Consider the following 16,118-nt stretch of genomic DNA (forward strand, 5'->3'; position numbering starts at 1 on the left):
ACTATCTTATACTGTATATACAATATTCTCAGCGCGCGTGTGTGTATGTGGTGCGCGCATGAATATATGTATATATAAATGTATGCCCTGCGTAAAAGTATTACTTTTACTGAAAATACATGGTTATATGTATACATAATTACAATTATATATTATATTAAATATTCATTGTAATAAAAAATATCGGCTCGAAACAAATATAACTCGAAATATTTTTGCCATTATTAGTTTTGTTAAATCTTTTAACAACTATTTAGGAATTTTTTATTAAGAGATTTTCCCATCTAGCAATACTTTGCAGTCAGAGTAATTCAGAGAGAGCCCTCTATAAATACAAATGAAAGAAAATTAAATATGGCGGATATTTTGTTTTGTGTGTAGTGAATATGTTCTGTTACTTTGTTTAATTAACTTTCCGATATAACTATACGTATTGCTTATGGGGCTCTTAAGAGAGTTCAAAAAAGGAAGATGAATGCCACAAGTCTTTATGTATCAACGTGTCGGTTAGTTTTACAAGCGGATACCGATGATCCAAATTCATGGACAGATTTATACAGGCTAGTTCCATACTTGCGACAAAGTTTAAGTTGTACTGTGTGTTCAAATTTGTTAATCGAACCTCATACACCAACTGAAACTAATTGTCAACATCATGTGTGTCGTGGTTGTAGAGGTGGACGCAAAAAATTGAAACCGTCATGTGGTTGGTGCAAGGATTATGACAAATATGTTGAAAATGTTCAATTACGAATACTGTTACAGTGTTATAAGAAATTGTGTGAATACTTGACAAATACAAACATTTATCGAAGTTTAATACTTTCAGTGTCCTCCAATAAAACAGGTAATAATGCATCAGCTATCGGTGCTAGTAGCCTGATGGAACTCATACAAGAGGGTTCTGGCTTTAAAGATGAATTTAAAAGTACAGCGGGTTTGTCAAAATCTGCGTACAGTATTTTACCATGTGTTTATACAAGTACTACCTCAACTCAAACTCAAGGAAATACTATACAAAATTCTGAAGCAGTGTCACAAAGTATATCTGGTATAGTATATTATTTTTGTTATAATCATGTAAGATTATTTGTATCTAGGATATTCAACTAGAAGAAATAATTTTTAGAACTGAAATTTGTAGTGTTTAAAACTATGCATATATTGATAAAAAGAAATCATTTTTTTTATTAAATGTTCTTTTAAATATTTTAGATCCTTCCATTATTTTTTTATTAAAATTTATTTAAATTTATTAAAACTTTAAATGTCCTTACTGCTTTTGCTACATCAAATAATATTTAAGGAAGTTATTTAATTAAAAAAGAAAAGAAAAGCAGAAATATTATGATAATGAATAAGATTCTTCATTTTTAATATAACAATTTGTCCTTGATATATACTTTTATTATATCAGAAGCAGTTTTGACATTAATACTGAAATACTGAAATACTGAAATACTAAATAGTTTTATCTATGTGTTTAGCAAGTCATTCTGAATCAAAAAGGTCATGGTTTACTTATTATTGATTTATTTAAAAAGAAGATTCTACACAATATTAGAATAGAACGATAGTTCTTTATTTTCCATGGATTTCTTACTTTTGTATATATTAAATACTATAAATACTATTATTTATATATACTAAATTTGTATATACTAAAGGAAATGTTCAAAGCGATAGCTCTACTTTCATAAACATATGTATTCAATGTTATAACGATCGTTACAGTTACATCGTAGAAATTTCATTTTTGATACCATCACTTGCATTGCGTATTGCTTGTATCAATTTTTAGCTTGACACTGGATTACCATTGCCATGTACCTTCAACTTCATATAATCCCAGAAGAAGGAATTCAACAGAGTTAAATTCGTTGATCTGGATAATCATGGGATAGGTTTGTATCGTCCCATCTAACTCCCTGGGAAATGAGTATTTAACAAAGTCGTAACATTTTTTTTGGAATATGGTGATATTCCATCATGTTGGAATCACATTCTTCTTATCACTGCAAACAAAATACTTTATTTAAATACAAAGGCAAGTTGTTTTTTAAGAAATCTGTGTAACATTCTGGCATGAGTCATTCATGTATTATGTGTGGTTAAATAAAGATAAGTGTTAATGATGTTATACCACACATTTAATGGAACTCAGTACTGGAAACTTTATTGAAATATAGTATATGAATTTTCAGTTGCTCAGTAATGTGATTATTATGATTGTTATTTATGCTATCACAGGTACTCTGAACTTCATCTGTAAAAAGAATGTGTGAAGCCAGATACAAAACAATATGTGCTACATAATTTTGTAGTAGAAGGGGAGTCTACCTTACCAGTAGGATGAAACTCATGTCTATGTAATATTATTCATTTTCCTGAATGTAAAGTAACAATTCATATTACTATTAGACAATTGTGCATCAATTTTCTTTAATTCTCTGAACATATTTTAAAATATAGGATGATGTGATATGTTTCTTGGATATCATTGTTTATATATCGCAATTTTTGCATTATTATTTAGCATATTCTAAGTTTGAAAACTTACACAGCATTGCGAAACTAAGTTACCAAACAGAACTTAATAACTTAGAATCTAGAAAGAGACTGAGCGTTGTATATAGTTTTTTATTCACCAATAGCTAGCATCATATGTGGTATTTAACATATAGTCTAAAAATTCTTTATTTTGAAGACACCTAAAATCCATAGTATACTTACGTGACCTTCGTGATTCAGAATGACCTATCAAACATATTGGTAAAATTAATCAGTTTTCTCTTGGATCATTCTAAATACATTTTTTATGTGTAAGTACTATGCAGAGGTACAAAGGAGCAAGAGATTGATTAATTATTTTTGATAGATCTAACAATTAAACATTGATATGCTTATTGGCTGAAAGATATAACACTGTGTGTCGTCTCAGAGAATTTCTTTCTATACAAACAGCTCTGCATAGTATATACCAATTGTTACTTTGGTGATATAAACTTAAAATGTTTTGGTTAATACGAATATAAAAATGTACAAAGTGAACCTCTTGATACTTAAAGAAAGTGTTGCTAATTACACCGTGAGTCACACACTCTTGCTTTCATTTTACATATACATATATATGCCTCTGCCATAGTACAGAGTCGATATTGGTAACTTTTTTGGTAACAGATTACATACAGTTCGGGGCAAAAATAGATGTACAGGAAGGGGAAGTAAGTATTATATATCTTTATAGTGCATATATTGCATAGTAAATTATTGAAATTAATATTTACATTTTTGTGCAAACAAATCCTATTTAACGAAACTTTGCTAATATTTATATCCATTACTTGCCTACTTATTTTTGTACACAACTGTATATCGATACAATTTTATCGCTCCGGCGGTATTACTTCTGAATTAATTAACGAGGTGAGCACCATGTATAATAATTTATTAGTACATTTTAATTGGCCAAAACCAAATTTTTAATTACGTTATTTTAATTTATCCATACTTATCCGTATTAATAAAAGATCCATACTTATCTGTGTTAATAAAAGATGAAATAAGTAGACTTATATTCTTTTGTTAACATGTATCATATAATGTTAAATTTTTTATAATTCAATTTCCATCATTGAAATTGATAGTGTGTTTAGTATTTCTATTTCACAATTAGATATAAAATATTCAAGTTTCTTATAAAAGTAATTTTGTATTCCAAAATATTTATTTCTTATTATGTCCTTGTAATTATTTACGACGTACTCTTTGGCCGAATAGAAGCAAGTCTCTGGGAGGGGTCTTAGAAGAGCATCTCTATATATATATATATATATATATATATATATATATATATATATATATATATAACACGAATCATTGAGTAGTCCAGAGAAGTATTCAAAAGACGTTAATTATTATTTGCTACTTTTATATACTATTTTATTATCATTTGGGTTTTCTGGATAAAATATCTTTAAGTCAACATTCCATATTACGAATTAATTTTTGTAATTATTTTGAATCAATTATCGCCAATAATTATTTAGAAAGATGTCATCCCATCTTGGCTTTTGATGATTTTCTAATATATCGTCGGAGATATGGTTCTGAACAATTTTTCCCTGCACATGTAACCGTCGTTTGGTCTTAGTTTCCAAGATATTTGCAAAAAAGCTGTCGGTACTACTACAGTGAATTCTACTTATAATCGTGCGTTTGTGATAGCTTATACGTTAGTATTGAATAAAATAACGTCTAACCCAAATCTAATTTTTACTTTTTGTTTATAGTTTATATAAGTTTGGCTGAAGTACCATTTTATCCTGCCGCCGTAAGGCGGCCGGTAACTAATGCTAACGCATATGTTGTTACGGACGCATAATTACAAGCAGGATTCATCACAGAATTCAGTACCGGCAGTGTTTTTCAAATATCTCGAAAACTATGACCGAATGGCGATTACATGTATAGAAAAAAAAGTTGTTCAAAATGTCAATTTCTATAACATATTTAAAAATTATTGAAATCGGTAATGTGACAGTACTTCTAAATAATTACCAAATTTTTTTTTAGATTAATATATGTTCAAAGAAATACAAAATGGTCCTGTAAAATATACGCAACGAAATATATAAAACATTTAATATTCGGGTTAGGTATATTTATACTATTTAATATCAGAGAGTGAGAAGGGGGAGGAGGGAGGGAGGAAGAGAGAAGATATTAAAATATAGATATGTAATTATTATTTTGTATCAAATTATAAAAAGTTTATGTTAAACATGTTGTTAGAAGTAAATTATATATAAGTGGATCAGGTACTTGTCTCAGAGAAAATGTCAAAGGAGAAAGATGAACGATTCAGTAAGTATTATATCCGTAAAATCATCTTTTTTTACGAGCACTGATGTATATATAATCAACAATTGCATGATTTTTTAGTGGAAATGCATACTTCTTTACTTAGATAGCTTCCTACCGTCATTCTACGTAAAAGAGTATTGTGGGGTACAATAGTAAAAAAATTATTCGTTATCGAGATATTTTTTAAATATATCTTTCTTGAAGAAGATGCTCAAACGTTTCATAGCAAATTCGTAATTATCGACATTGATGTGGGTAGTCGTGACAGAAACAGATACGTATTCGTTATTTAAAAAATTTATTTAAATCCGTTAAATTCTGTAGAGGATGTAAAAGAACGGATAATACCGAAATGCAACGATAATCATAAAAATCTTAAACTCAGTTATGAAAATAATTAAAAAGCGTTGTCTGAAATGTTTACAAAGTGATGAAGAGCAAGCGTTTGAACATCTTCTTCAATAAATACTTTCTTCTTAATATCTCGATAATTAATAATTTTGTTACTATTTTAACCCCATATTCATTTACGTACGTAGAATGGCGAGAAAAATCTATCCATGTAATAAAAAAAGTATTTATCTTCATATTAAAAACCTATGCGATTGCTGATTGTATATATATCATTGTGCTTCTTAAAGAGATAGAGATAGAGATAGAGAGAGAGAGAGAGAGATCCTACGGATATAAATAAGTATAAATAATAAGTGAATCTTCATTGAATTTTTCTCTTTTGACATTTTTCTGTAACTGCACTGGTAACAGAGTTATAAGGTGATACAATTACATGGATCACCCTGTATAATGTTGTTTAAGATATTTTATAAAAATATATAATATAGAAAAGTTTAAACAAAAAAGACGAAAAAGTGGATTAAAATACAGGAATTGTAATTATAAAATTAGAATAACAAATGCTTCGTTGATTCTCATTATGAAATTTATATCAAATAATTAAAAAATTTATATTACCTTGTATTAGACTATAAGAATTATTTCTAGATCTTCTTTTTTCTAGATTCTATAGAAAAGTAAGCAATAGAAAAGATATATTATACGCATTCTTTACACAGATAACATATAATTATACATATTTTAAGTACTTTGTTTAAATTTATTTGAATTTATTATGTTGAAGTCAGATAAAATAACTACGTATTCACTGAATTATAAATTATAGCGTATAATTATTAAATATAATATATCATATAAATATATTCTCGAAATTTAATAGTTTCTTCAAATAGTGCTTTTTTAGAACCTTTTTAAAACCGAAAAATAAATAAAATATATGTACATACTTTTGAATATAATATATTGGAATTATCTAGATGAAATATTGTATCTGTAACTATTAATATCTCACAAAATTTTTTTGTTACTTGAAAAGTGTTTGAATTTTTAAACATTTTCTGTTGATACTGAGAATTATCTTTACTTCATTTATAGAGTTTATCTTCTATACATTGTCAACTATTTTTACATTGACAGCTCGTATACGAACTGAATGTACGAGAATGCAATTTCATTTACCTCTGCGCGTTTTTTGACAACAATTTCCTTTCATAATTTTATTACAATTAATTTTATATTCAATTTTGTAATATTTTATAAGATATTCGACTATTTAACTGATTATTTTTGCTCATAACTCAAAAATGATACAAAGATGATTCATCCAAGATTTCAATATTTTATTTTTGGCATGGTCGTTTTATCATAATCGTTAAATTGCATTTTAATATTGGCTGTAACGAGATGTGGTTCAAAATATGTAATTTTATTAAGGAAAGTGGTGGTGATCTTGAAACTAAAAAATGAAAGAAGTAATCAGTCAATCACAATATTTTTCTAAAATATTGTAAATATTATATCATCTCTTAATTCAATTTTTCATATTATTGAAGATGATGATAAATGATCATTTTTGAAAAATAAGATAATCATTATTTATTATTAAAATGTCTTGTAATTACATAAGAAAGCAGAAAGATATATTTGTTTATGTAGAGAAATTTATTTATGTATTTGTAGAGTCACCTGCCATTCGTACTGTATCAAACGGATCTTCGATATACTCTGTGATGTATGCTGGATCTGGTAACAAAATAACAATAAAACGGAAAGCAGCAGCTACAGATGATACAGAAGTAGGACAACAGGATATGGATGGAAATTCACACAGCTCTGTAGGAGGGGTAAAATGTATTCCATCTTCCCACCTTAAATATGGGACCCCTTCTCAGAAAAAATCTTCAAAGGGCAGCAAAGTAATTTCAATAGATATTCGGTTAATATTATGCCTTACAGGAAGTTTACATTGCACTATAACTTTTATTTAAATGCTAAATGACGTGCATCCTCGTTAATATTACTTGTAAGGTACAATCATATTTCTAGATTTGTATAACACTTAATAACGTAGCTTATATTCAATTAACATTCTTTATTATATTTCAAGACTAACACTAGTTTAAATTTGAATATATATTTTGCTAGGTCCCATACCCAGATTGATGCAGATATCAACTTTAGATTGCATTTTATGACATATTATATTTTTTATTTATTAAATACTTATGTCTGCATTAATCTATAATCCTTACTTTAGTCCAATTTTCTGTAATAGTTAAAGGGTAAAGAATTTATTTCACTTCAGTCATCAGCTTTTAAAAAACCAAGATCAAATTCTACTCGAAGTAAAAGAAAAGGATGTAGATGTGGTAATGCTACAGCAATACCTGGGAAATTAACATGTTGTGGTCAACGTTGTCCCTGTTATGTTGAAAGTAAACCTTGCGTTGAATGTAGATGCAGGGGTTGTAGAAATCCTCATACAGCAGATGGGTTGAAGGTAGAAAAATTACAATATTATAGTATCAATAAAATTAATTAAATTGTATCTCCAAAGCTTTTTTTTTAAACAGTGTAGTTGATGATACCGTATATTGTTTTACATTTTAGATTCGACCGCATATACCTGAGTTACATAACTTACAGTTACAATTATCAACTTCTTTGGATTGTGACACACTAAATTCAGATCCTTTAGGATCAGTGTCACAATGCCTTTCAACTTCTCCGACAACGATTCAAGTATTAAATGTTTATTCAACTCCGAGATTAGATATCGACAATGTTCCACAAAATCTACCTGCAGCCTTGTTAGTAGGAGAAGATGCTATGATTAGTACCGAAAGTGAAGCCGAAGACAGTGATATACAGATTGACGTGTGACAGTTCAAGCGATATTGTTAATCGTCATGTACAATATAATAAGGTACGTGTAATGTAAAGAATGGTATTGCAGTTAAGACAGATGTTTTTTAAATAGGATAAAGTTCAAACTACATGACAAAAGGATAGTACGTAATTAATATATAGCAAATACATTGATAATGATGATGATGATGATGATGATGTTATTTTTAATATTTTGTTTGAACACTTTTTTATTGTTACAATACCCAATAAATATTTTTAAATATACTTCTATAGCTTTTCTTTTAGTATACACTATTTTGGTTAGTTGTACCCATTAGTTTTCTATTATGTCAGAGCTGTTGAACCTATTACAGATACATTTTATACTTACACAGAGATTAGCAGGCACGAAAGTAACACTTTCATGGGGAGCAACCCTGCTAAATGTAGAAATTGTGCAAGATTATAATGAAATTTTCTAATTAATACATCATATAAAAATTTTGAAGGTCACGTTGCATTTGTTCCAGGTTTTTGCAAATAAAATTTTTTACCTGCAAAAATTTCAAATAATAGTAGTTATTACAGAAATAACCATTACTATTTTACTATTACTATTATTTTACTTCGGCAAAGTGAAAAAGATCATGTTTATATGATTAATAGTTGAATAAATACTTAAATAAAGATTCATTTACATAAGTAGGACATAAAAGTTGAAATTCTTACAAGATTATTTCCTTAATCGTTAAGTTTCAGGAGTACTTTGCATCGTACGTTTAAAATTATTCCGAGGATGATATAATAAATTTTTATTCAACAATACCTTTGCTTTATTTTGACTGCTGATGTCACTTGCAGGCTTTGTCCGCAGCTTTGTCGTCAAGCAGTGGCAGGCGCCCTTTTTCCGCGAGAGTCAAATCGAGCGTCCCTGAATTATATTAATACTTAAAAGGGCCGAACAAGTGTCAATATATTCTCATTTATGAAAATTACGTTAATGGCCAATCAGGTATTATTTATCTACTTTTGGAGCACGATGTGAGTTCATACAAATATACAAAATATTCGCGAATCTGAAAAATATTAAATGTCTCATTTGTATTACAAAATATTATAAAGAGTAAATTACAATTTGTTTCATATTATAGAATCTATAGTTTTAAATGGCGTAAATATGTATAAAAATTCAAATTGACTTTATAATAGATATATGTTTAAAATTTTGTTAAAAAATATCGAAAAATATATGATATTATATCGTATAAATCATAAAGATATTAATGATTTCTTACCTTTGCGTTTAAACGAGTCAGTATGACAGTAATTTTTAACCAATGATACGCGTATCATTGCTGTATGTATATATAAGCGTACGTATGTACGTACGTACGTACTGCGTATGTATATATGTATACGTGTTGTTGAACATATGAATACGCGACAGGTGGTTGATGATACGCGAATAATATACCACATATATAGATACCTTGTCGATTTTCGAGTTTTCGAATTCTGATTTACGTGCAAGATATATTTTTGTTAGCTGTACTGAACTTTTTGAATTCTGCTTTTAATTTCACGCATTTATCACAGGGCTGTGAACAGTTGTTTTAAAGAAAATCAAACACAGTCCTTAACATATATATCTTCGCTTATTAACGATATATGTATTATTATGCTAAAAAAGAAATTGTTTACCACAATTACTATTTATTTCTAATTTCTAATTTATTGATTTATTAATCATATATTTTGTTGTAGACATACAATATGTTGTTTTACTTGAATATTGTCTTACTATAAAATTTATTTTCCATTGTAGTTATATATACACATGGTTGAAATTGATTCTTTCTGTAATTATAAAAATGATAGTATGTCCCACAATAAAGATAACTTCTCTTTGAACAATTAATATAATTCTATTAATCCAATCTTCCTTACATTTGAAGATAAAGTGGTAATTTATTCTTTATATATATATACATATATTCTTAAATACTTGTATTTTTAAATACATAGTTGTAACTTTCACGTTTGATATATTTGTATTAATCGTAATTTCTTCCTTCAATACATAATGATAAAAGTTGAAGTTCTTGCAATTATACATTAACTTTAATTTCCATGTTTATTTTATACCTTACTGCATATTACCTATTCAATATATGAACTATACTTTGAGGGATTTCAGACTGGTTTGTTGCCCATGGAGTGTTAAAGCATTTTACTCGCGCTTGTAAGTTTCAAATTAAGGAAACCTAATAACTACTGAATGGTTTAGAAACGAACACAAACTTTAACAAATTAAACTCTGAGACAAAATGACTGTATTTTAAAAACTATCTATAAATCGAGAAAAACTTTAAACTATTACAAATTTTACGCTTGTAAGAAACATTGAAATACACAATTGTAGGCAGAATTTACTGTAGTGATAGCGACAGCTTTTTGTGAATATCTCAGAAACTAGGGTTGTCCGTGGATTAGCTTAAAAAGCTGTTCAAAATCATGCTTCGATAATATATTAAAAAACTATTGAAATTATTCTACGGTGGTATATCAGAGACTAGCCTGTCATTCTTTCGTCTATTTATGTCTTTGGATTTTACATAAAAAATACGCGATTTATTTATGATCCAATAAGAAAAATTGTTATTAACTAATACTAATAAAAATTGCTCTTATTGGAGTTTATCATGTAGCAAAGCGACTGATTTATGCCTTGACAATATTCATTCTTATGACAAATCCATAGAGCGATTATAATTCTCACTAATAAATAATTTTGACATTTAATCAATAGATTTGTTATCAATTTCTTTTTGTTTCTTTCGCCACGACTACGCTGCTGTGCGTACGTAATTTATTTATTTTCACTAGTGCACATACCCTAAGGTTAGTGTCACATGGGAGACAATATTAAGGTACGTATTACAATTAAGTTGACGCAATAACGTAACGTTGTGGTTACGTAGCTAGGGGCTGTGTATGCTATATGTCTAAAAATGGCTGCAATAAAGTTTGGACCTCAGTTGAAAGAGTTACGAATTCTTTTATGTCAAACCTCGAAATCTAGTAAGGGTGTCAGGTAATAACGAAATTAATTATGTAAAATGTACTATCTTTATATTTTTTTTATTAACCTTTTTTAATTAATATACAATTTCAATCATAATTGATTATATTGCCTTCTAACCTGTTTATATTTTTAGAGACTTTATCGAACAACAATACGTGCCGCTTAAAAGAAGTAACCCACAATTTCCAGTTTTAATTAGGGAATGTTCTGACACGGAACCCGTTTTATATGCACGATATGGTAAATTCTACAATAATTATTTCATACTAATGCATGTGCGTAATGTTTAATCCTTGCATTACAAAGATATGTAGTTCTTAAAACCCAGTCTACCAGCAATAGGCCATTTTGTGCCTAGCATATTAATATCGGACTAAGTGGTATTTAAATCAAATCAAAATATATAAAATATATTTCACAATACACATTGATATTACATTTGCTATACATTATTCTATTCCGATGATGTATTTATTTCGCATTGCTTGTAAGTTATCGATCCTTTTGCTGTGCTTTCCACATGTATATCTTCTACACAAGCTGCAAATGATTTTAATCTTCCTTAGATTGTTATATATTTTTTTTAAATACTGTTTCACTGGAACACAATTAACATTTTCCTATGCTGTTGCAATCTCCTTTGTTATGAGAAATTTGTTTTACCTTGCACCCCAAAATTTCCTCCATGGCGATAAAGCATGGGCTTAAGAATATCACATTCAACAAAAATTAATCTTTTCAGAGCTTGAACTAGTTGTATATATTTAATTCTAAGTTTCCAAGTGTCTGTTTTCTTTAATAATAATAATACATTTTCTAAAATATTATATTCTAGAATTTGGAGTAGAACGTCGTGTGTCTCTACAAAATCTAAAATCTGAAGAAATATTGAAATGTATCCAAGAACTAGCAACCAGTAAACCAAAATAATATATCTGATATATTAGTATGTATGTATGTATTATAATTTATTTAAATATTCAATAAAATAGTTGTATAAATTATGTATTATTGCGATTGTAGATCAGAAGTATATCAATAGCTTCCAATAAATTATCATTCTTACTAATTTTTTAGATTTTTAAAAGATACATGTTTAACTAGTGCCGAAATAAAGATAAATGCAGATTTAATATCGTATAAATCTTAATTTCTTCTCATTTGTGATACCTGATTGTAGCAGTATCCCCAATGAAGTTGTTCTTTTTTATGAATGTTAATTTTTATGAATGTTAATGATCCATTCTTAAAATAACAGAATAAAACCGTTCAATTCTTTCTTAGTTATGAGTATGTACTTTTGTTTCTTCGACCAATCGCGGGGAGACGTAATCGCAAGGAGAGACGTCAACGGGGGTCGTAAATCCCCGTTACGATTATAACAATCGACACCACGAATTGATCGATCCCCCGATTTCCGTTGAGATAATAGGGGTGATTGAGGTTGTATAACACTGTGATTCACAGAGTTATAAATTATATGCTTCCAACACTTAGATTACACTGACGTAGAGAAAGAAATAATTAACAACTTGTCGCACGAAGCTAAGATAGATATGTGCGTTAGAGCAGGGCTCTTATAAGTGGATTCAATGTATTAGTGGACGTAGCACTATGAGATATTTAGGACAGGAAATGTATGCTCGACAATACCGAGACCGACTCTCGCGTTATGCTTAGACTGCCCCGCTGGGCATTAGCGTATACTTAGTAGTTGACTTTTCCAACGATGTAGAAGAAGTGAAGTTGAGTGACGATGCTGTGTCGGAGGAAAGCTAAGGATGGGTGTGTCTAGCGTACGGGACCATCGGATTTGTTGGTGCCGATGTTAGTTAAGAGAGTGAGGGAAACAGGTTTCGCTGTTAATTGGTTAACCGAAGGGTCTTAACCGCCCTCGAGAGAAAGTGGTTAGTGGGAGGAAAGTTGCAGCGCACGTGAGAAAACTAACTTTCCCTTGTCCCGCCGTGGTAGACAATAGTCTTTAGAAATTTTTCGGACACAGATGTTTGTTTGTTTTGAAGGACCTTAGCAGGCAAGTGACTCGGGTTTATGACGGGTGCTTAAGGATATTGAGGGTACGCCGTACGGAAAAGCGGACATCTGGTGTCCGTCTGGCCCGCGGTGTGTGACCTGGGCCAGGCAGAGAGGCCCGGCGTAACAACTTTAGAAGTAATAAGTCTTTTATTAATAATTTTCGTTGATAGGAAGAAAAATGCTTTTAATATAGATAAAATCTTTGTTAATGATTTCTCTTATTCTTATTATATAAATTATATAAATTTAATATTTATATGAAAAATACATTTTTATATTATATATGATAAATTTTTCAAAGATGGTATCACCCCAAAAGATATTAATGCTTTTGTATATTTCCCATTGAGATAGAATCTGGATCATAGATATGTATTCTTATCTTGTTCTATTTTATATTGTATTATATTAATTATAATTAAGTAACGTGGCAAATAATTTAATAAAATTCATAATTTAATTACTTGAATTAAACGTATACAACATATAAAGAAAATATAATAATTAGACACAACGCGAAAATAGAAAATAGATAAATAAATGGAACCTAGTCTTTTTATCATTAAAGGATCTTAAATAAGTATTTTTTATTTCGGATAAATTGTATATTGCATATGATCTGCGTATCATATATTTTTTGCATATAGTATTCTTTTTATATACATATTCCAGAGCTTCGTACAATTTACATGTATATACAATATTTTCGTATGACAAGTTATTATTTTAGTGGTCGGATAAAGTATTAGAAATATATAATTGAAAATAGTTTGTAATAAACTTATTTTCAGGATGGCATAAGGCAAATAGATAATGATCATACTCTTGATGGAACAAAGTGAAACTCCTCGTTGATTTCCTTAATATTTTTATACATAAAGTAAAAGTTAAAAAATTATTAAATTTGTTTGCGTTATAATGGAAAAACTACTTCTTATATCAGCAAACCTTCCGGCACCTTGTCAAGTGTATGCCATCAGGTATATAAGGAACACACGACCGACGCGCTAGCTCAGCGTGTTAAAAACCTCCTATGTAATCTATCCTATCCCTTCCCTCGAATTCTGCATTAAATTAAAACAAGCAAGATCTAATACAACGTAGGATACATTTTTATGGAAAATTAGAATTACTCATTTGATATACTTATAATTGGACTCGAGCGTAGTCATCTCCCCGTGTAAGGGTGCCGGTAGTTGTTTCTCAAATATTAATAGCTTGAAATACTATTGTAGATATTAGGAAACCAATATAATATACATTTAAAAAATATCACAAATATATTAGCATTTGTAAAACGACAGACTCAAGCTAAGAACTACTTTAACATAGGCCACCCTAGAACATGTAAAATTCTTTTGCGGTCTTTCGGTAATCTAGACTTGTCTGACACACCCCTGCGGGGGTACCGTGGGACACCGTGGGACATCGTGGGACATCGCAAGAACATCGTTGTATAGGTGCGTTTTAGTTTTAATTGAGATTTCAAGATATCTTTTTTTTTATACATGGGGAAATCCTCATGAACACCCCACTGCTCTTCTAGAAAGCGACGGGGTAGTGTAGGACTATATCGACTAAAACCCCATGGTGGTCCGTCTGACTCTCAACAGGGATATAAATATATCTAGACTAGGTCCATTTTGTGAGCGCTTTTTCTACAAAGATGCATTGTTTAATTTAGAACGAAAAGTTGGAAGCTTTTTTATATAATCCTTTCAAATATTAAATTATTAAATAGAGCAACTGGTTTGCCAAAGCATTTATAGTTTTAGTTAAAAGATTTTGCTCGAATATAACGTTGTACTTTAGATTAGTATCTCTTTAATATCTACCTTTAGTCTAGCTTTGCTTACAAGTAGGTTTTAGTTCTAAAATTTAGATTAAGTTAACTTTAAACACGATCGTTGGTCGGTGAGGGACAATGGGGAACTTATTTTTTGTCGAAAGTTTTAAAGGTTACCCTTAAGTCTGATTTTTAATTGTTGTTAAGTTATAGCTGCAAAGTTAGCTTTAAGCCTTAGTTTCAGTACATTTACGAAGATTGATGTCCTTGGCCGATATACAGGGTGGTTGGCAACTGGCGGTACAAGCGGAAAGGGGGCGATTCTACGCGAAAAAAGAAGTCGAAAATATAGAATAAAAATTTTTCGTTTGAGGCTTTGTTTTCGAGAAAATCGACTTTGAATTTTCGCGTTTTATTCGCGAATTTTATAGAAAAACAAAATTTGTTACACGAAAACGTTATTTGAATGCCTAACATGAATGTGTTTTAAATAGAATTACGTAGATCACAATTATTGTAATTTTTTATTAGTTTATATGACAATATAAGTATAAATATTAATTTACCGATAGAAAATGTTACAGCAACGTTTTAATTATTACGCAGAGAGTAGTATACAGTTTTATGTATGTATATGTACATTAATCAATTACAATTGTTACATTTAAAAATACGCATTGTTTAGTATATTACATATATATATAATTGTAAATTAGTATGATAAAAAGTTAAAATACACAGGCGAAGAAAGGTGTAGAGAATTAACAGTAATGGCAGTCGTACAAAAACGTTTGTAATTTAATATTCATTCAAATATATCCGACGATAGTCACGCGAGAATATAAATGATTCGCAAGAAGTTAATAACCTTATTGGAGATTCTGTTCTTCTTCATTTTACTGCTTTATCTATACAAATGCTTAACCAATTGTTGTAGCAAATTAGATTGCATCATTAATGATATCTGTTCCTATTCAGACTCCTCAAGTAGGAAATTAGTACTGTGCTTATCGCATCTGTATCTTTAATCATACTACAAACAAACGACTTAATAAACGACTACATATACACGGTGTTTCGTTTATCCTGTCCACTTTAATATCTTTGTTACTTTTGCGGATACGAAACGGAGTAGGAGGAAAA

General features: G+C 29.3%; 2 protein-coding genes and 1 long non-coding RNA gene across 9 annotated transcripts; 2 read left to right on the forward strand and 1 right to left on the reverse strand.

Moving 5' to 3' along the window:
* Positions 1-339: 339 nt before the first annotated feature.
* On the forward strand, positions 340-9,346 carry msl-2 (male-specific lethal 2). 3 transcript variants are annotated; one of them, XM_076618844.1, is made up of 5 exons: positions 340-1,051; positions 6,901-7,136; positions 7,496-7,720; positions 7,831-8,146; positions 8,932-9,346. In XM_076618844.1, exons 1-4 carry the CDS (start codon positions 472-474, stop codon positions 8,101-8,103), a joined length of 1,314 nt encoding a protein of 437 aa, XP_076474959.1. In that variant the 5' UTR covers positions 340-471; the 3' UTR covers positions 8,104-8,146; positions 8,932-9,346. The 3 variants fall into 3 exon arrangements, with proteins under 3 accessions (XP_076474959.1, XP_033189354.1, XP_033189355.1); XM_033333463.2 differs by having other exon boundaries at positions 7,526-7,720; XM_033333464.2 differs by having other exon boundaries at positions 341-1,051; positions 6,901-7,064; positions 7,526-7,720.
* On the reverse strand, positions 6,802-10,962 carry LOC117156462 (uncharacterized). Of its 5 annotated transcripts, none has more exons than XR_013058504.1 (6): positions 10,216-10,962; positions 10,018-10,141; positions 9,841-9,927; positions 9,366-9,751; positions 8,897-9,146; positions 6,802-8,624 (listed from the first exon to the last, which is right to left on the reverse strand). It is a non-coding gene; the product is annotated as an uncharacterized LOC117156462 (long non-coding RNA). The 5 variants fall into 5 exon arrangements; XR_013058503.1 differs by having other exon boundaries at positions 10,231-10,961; XR_004464087.2 differs by having other exon boundaries at positions 6,802-7,486; positions 7,608-8,624; positions 10,018-10,956.
* Positions 10,963-10,967: 5 nt separating this feature from the next.
* On the forward strand, positions 10,968-12,299 carry ND-B8 (NADH dehydrogenase (ubiquinone) B8 subunit). The gene is made up of 4 exons (XM_033333500.2): positions 10,968-11,000; positions 11,052-11,164; positions 11,289-11,395; positions 11,991-12,299. The coding sequence occupies exons 1-4, from the start codon at positions 10,983-10,985 to the stop codon at positions 12,083-12,085; spliced, it is 333 nt and encodes a 110-aa protein (XP_033189391.2). The 5' UTR covers positions 10,968-10,982; the 3' UTR covers positions 12,086-12,299.
* The last annotated feature ends 3,819 nt before the right edge of the window (positions 12,300-16,118 follow it).

Source organism: Bombus vancouverensis, chromosome 5 (genome assembly GCF_051014615.1).
Source record: "Bombus vancouverensis nearcticus chromosome 5, iyBomVanc1_principal, whole genome shotgun sequence".
Lineage (NCBI taxonomy): Eukaryota > Metazoa > Arthropoda > Insecta > Hymenoptera > Apidae > Bombus > Bombus vancouverensis.

Excerpts from the sequence above, each read along its gene's own strand:
- ND-B8 (XM_033333500.2), top strand. Across the intron at positions 11,165-11,288 it reads AAATCTAGTAAGGGTGTCAG|AGACTTTATCGAACAACAAT; the intron begins GTAATAACGAAA and ends TTATATTTTTAG. Across the intron at positions 11,396-11,990 it reads CGTTTTATATGCACGATATG|AATTTGGAGTAGAACGTCGT; the intron begins GTAAATTCTACA and ends ATTATATTCTAG.
- msl-2 (XM_076618844.1), top strand. The coding sequence starts at position 472 with ATGAATGCCACAAGTCTTTATGTATCAACGTGTCGGTTAGTTTTACAA. Across the intron at positions 1,052-6,900 it reads AGTGTCACAAAGTATATCTG|AGTCACCTGCCATTCGTACT; the intron begins GTATAGTATATT and ends ATGTATTTGTAG. Across the intron at positions 7,137-7,495 it reads AATCTTCAAAGGGCAGCAAA|TTAAAGGGTAAAGAATTTAT; the intron begins GTAATTTCAATA and ends TTTCTGTAATAG.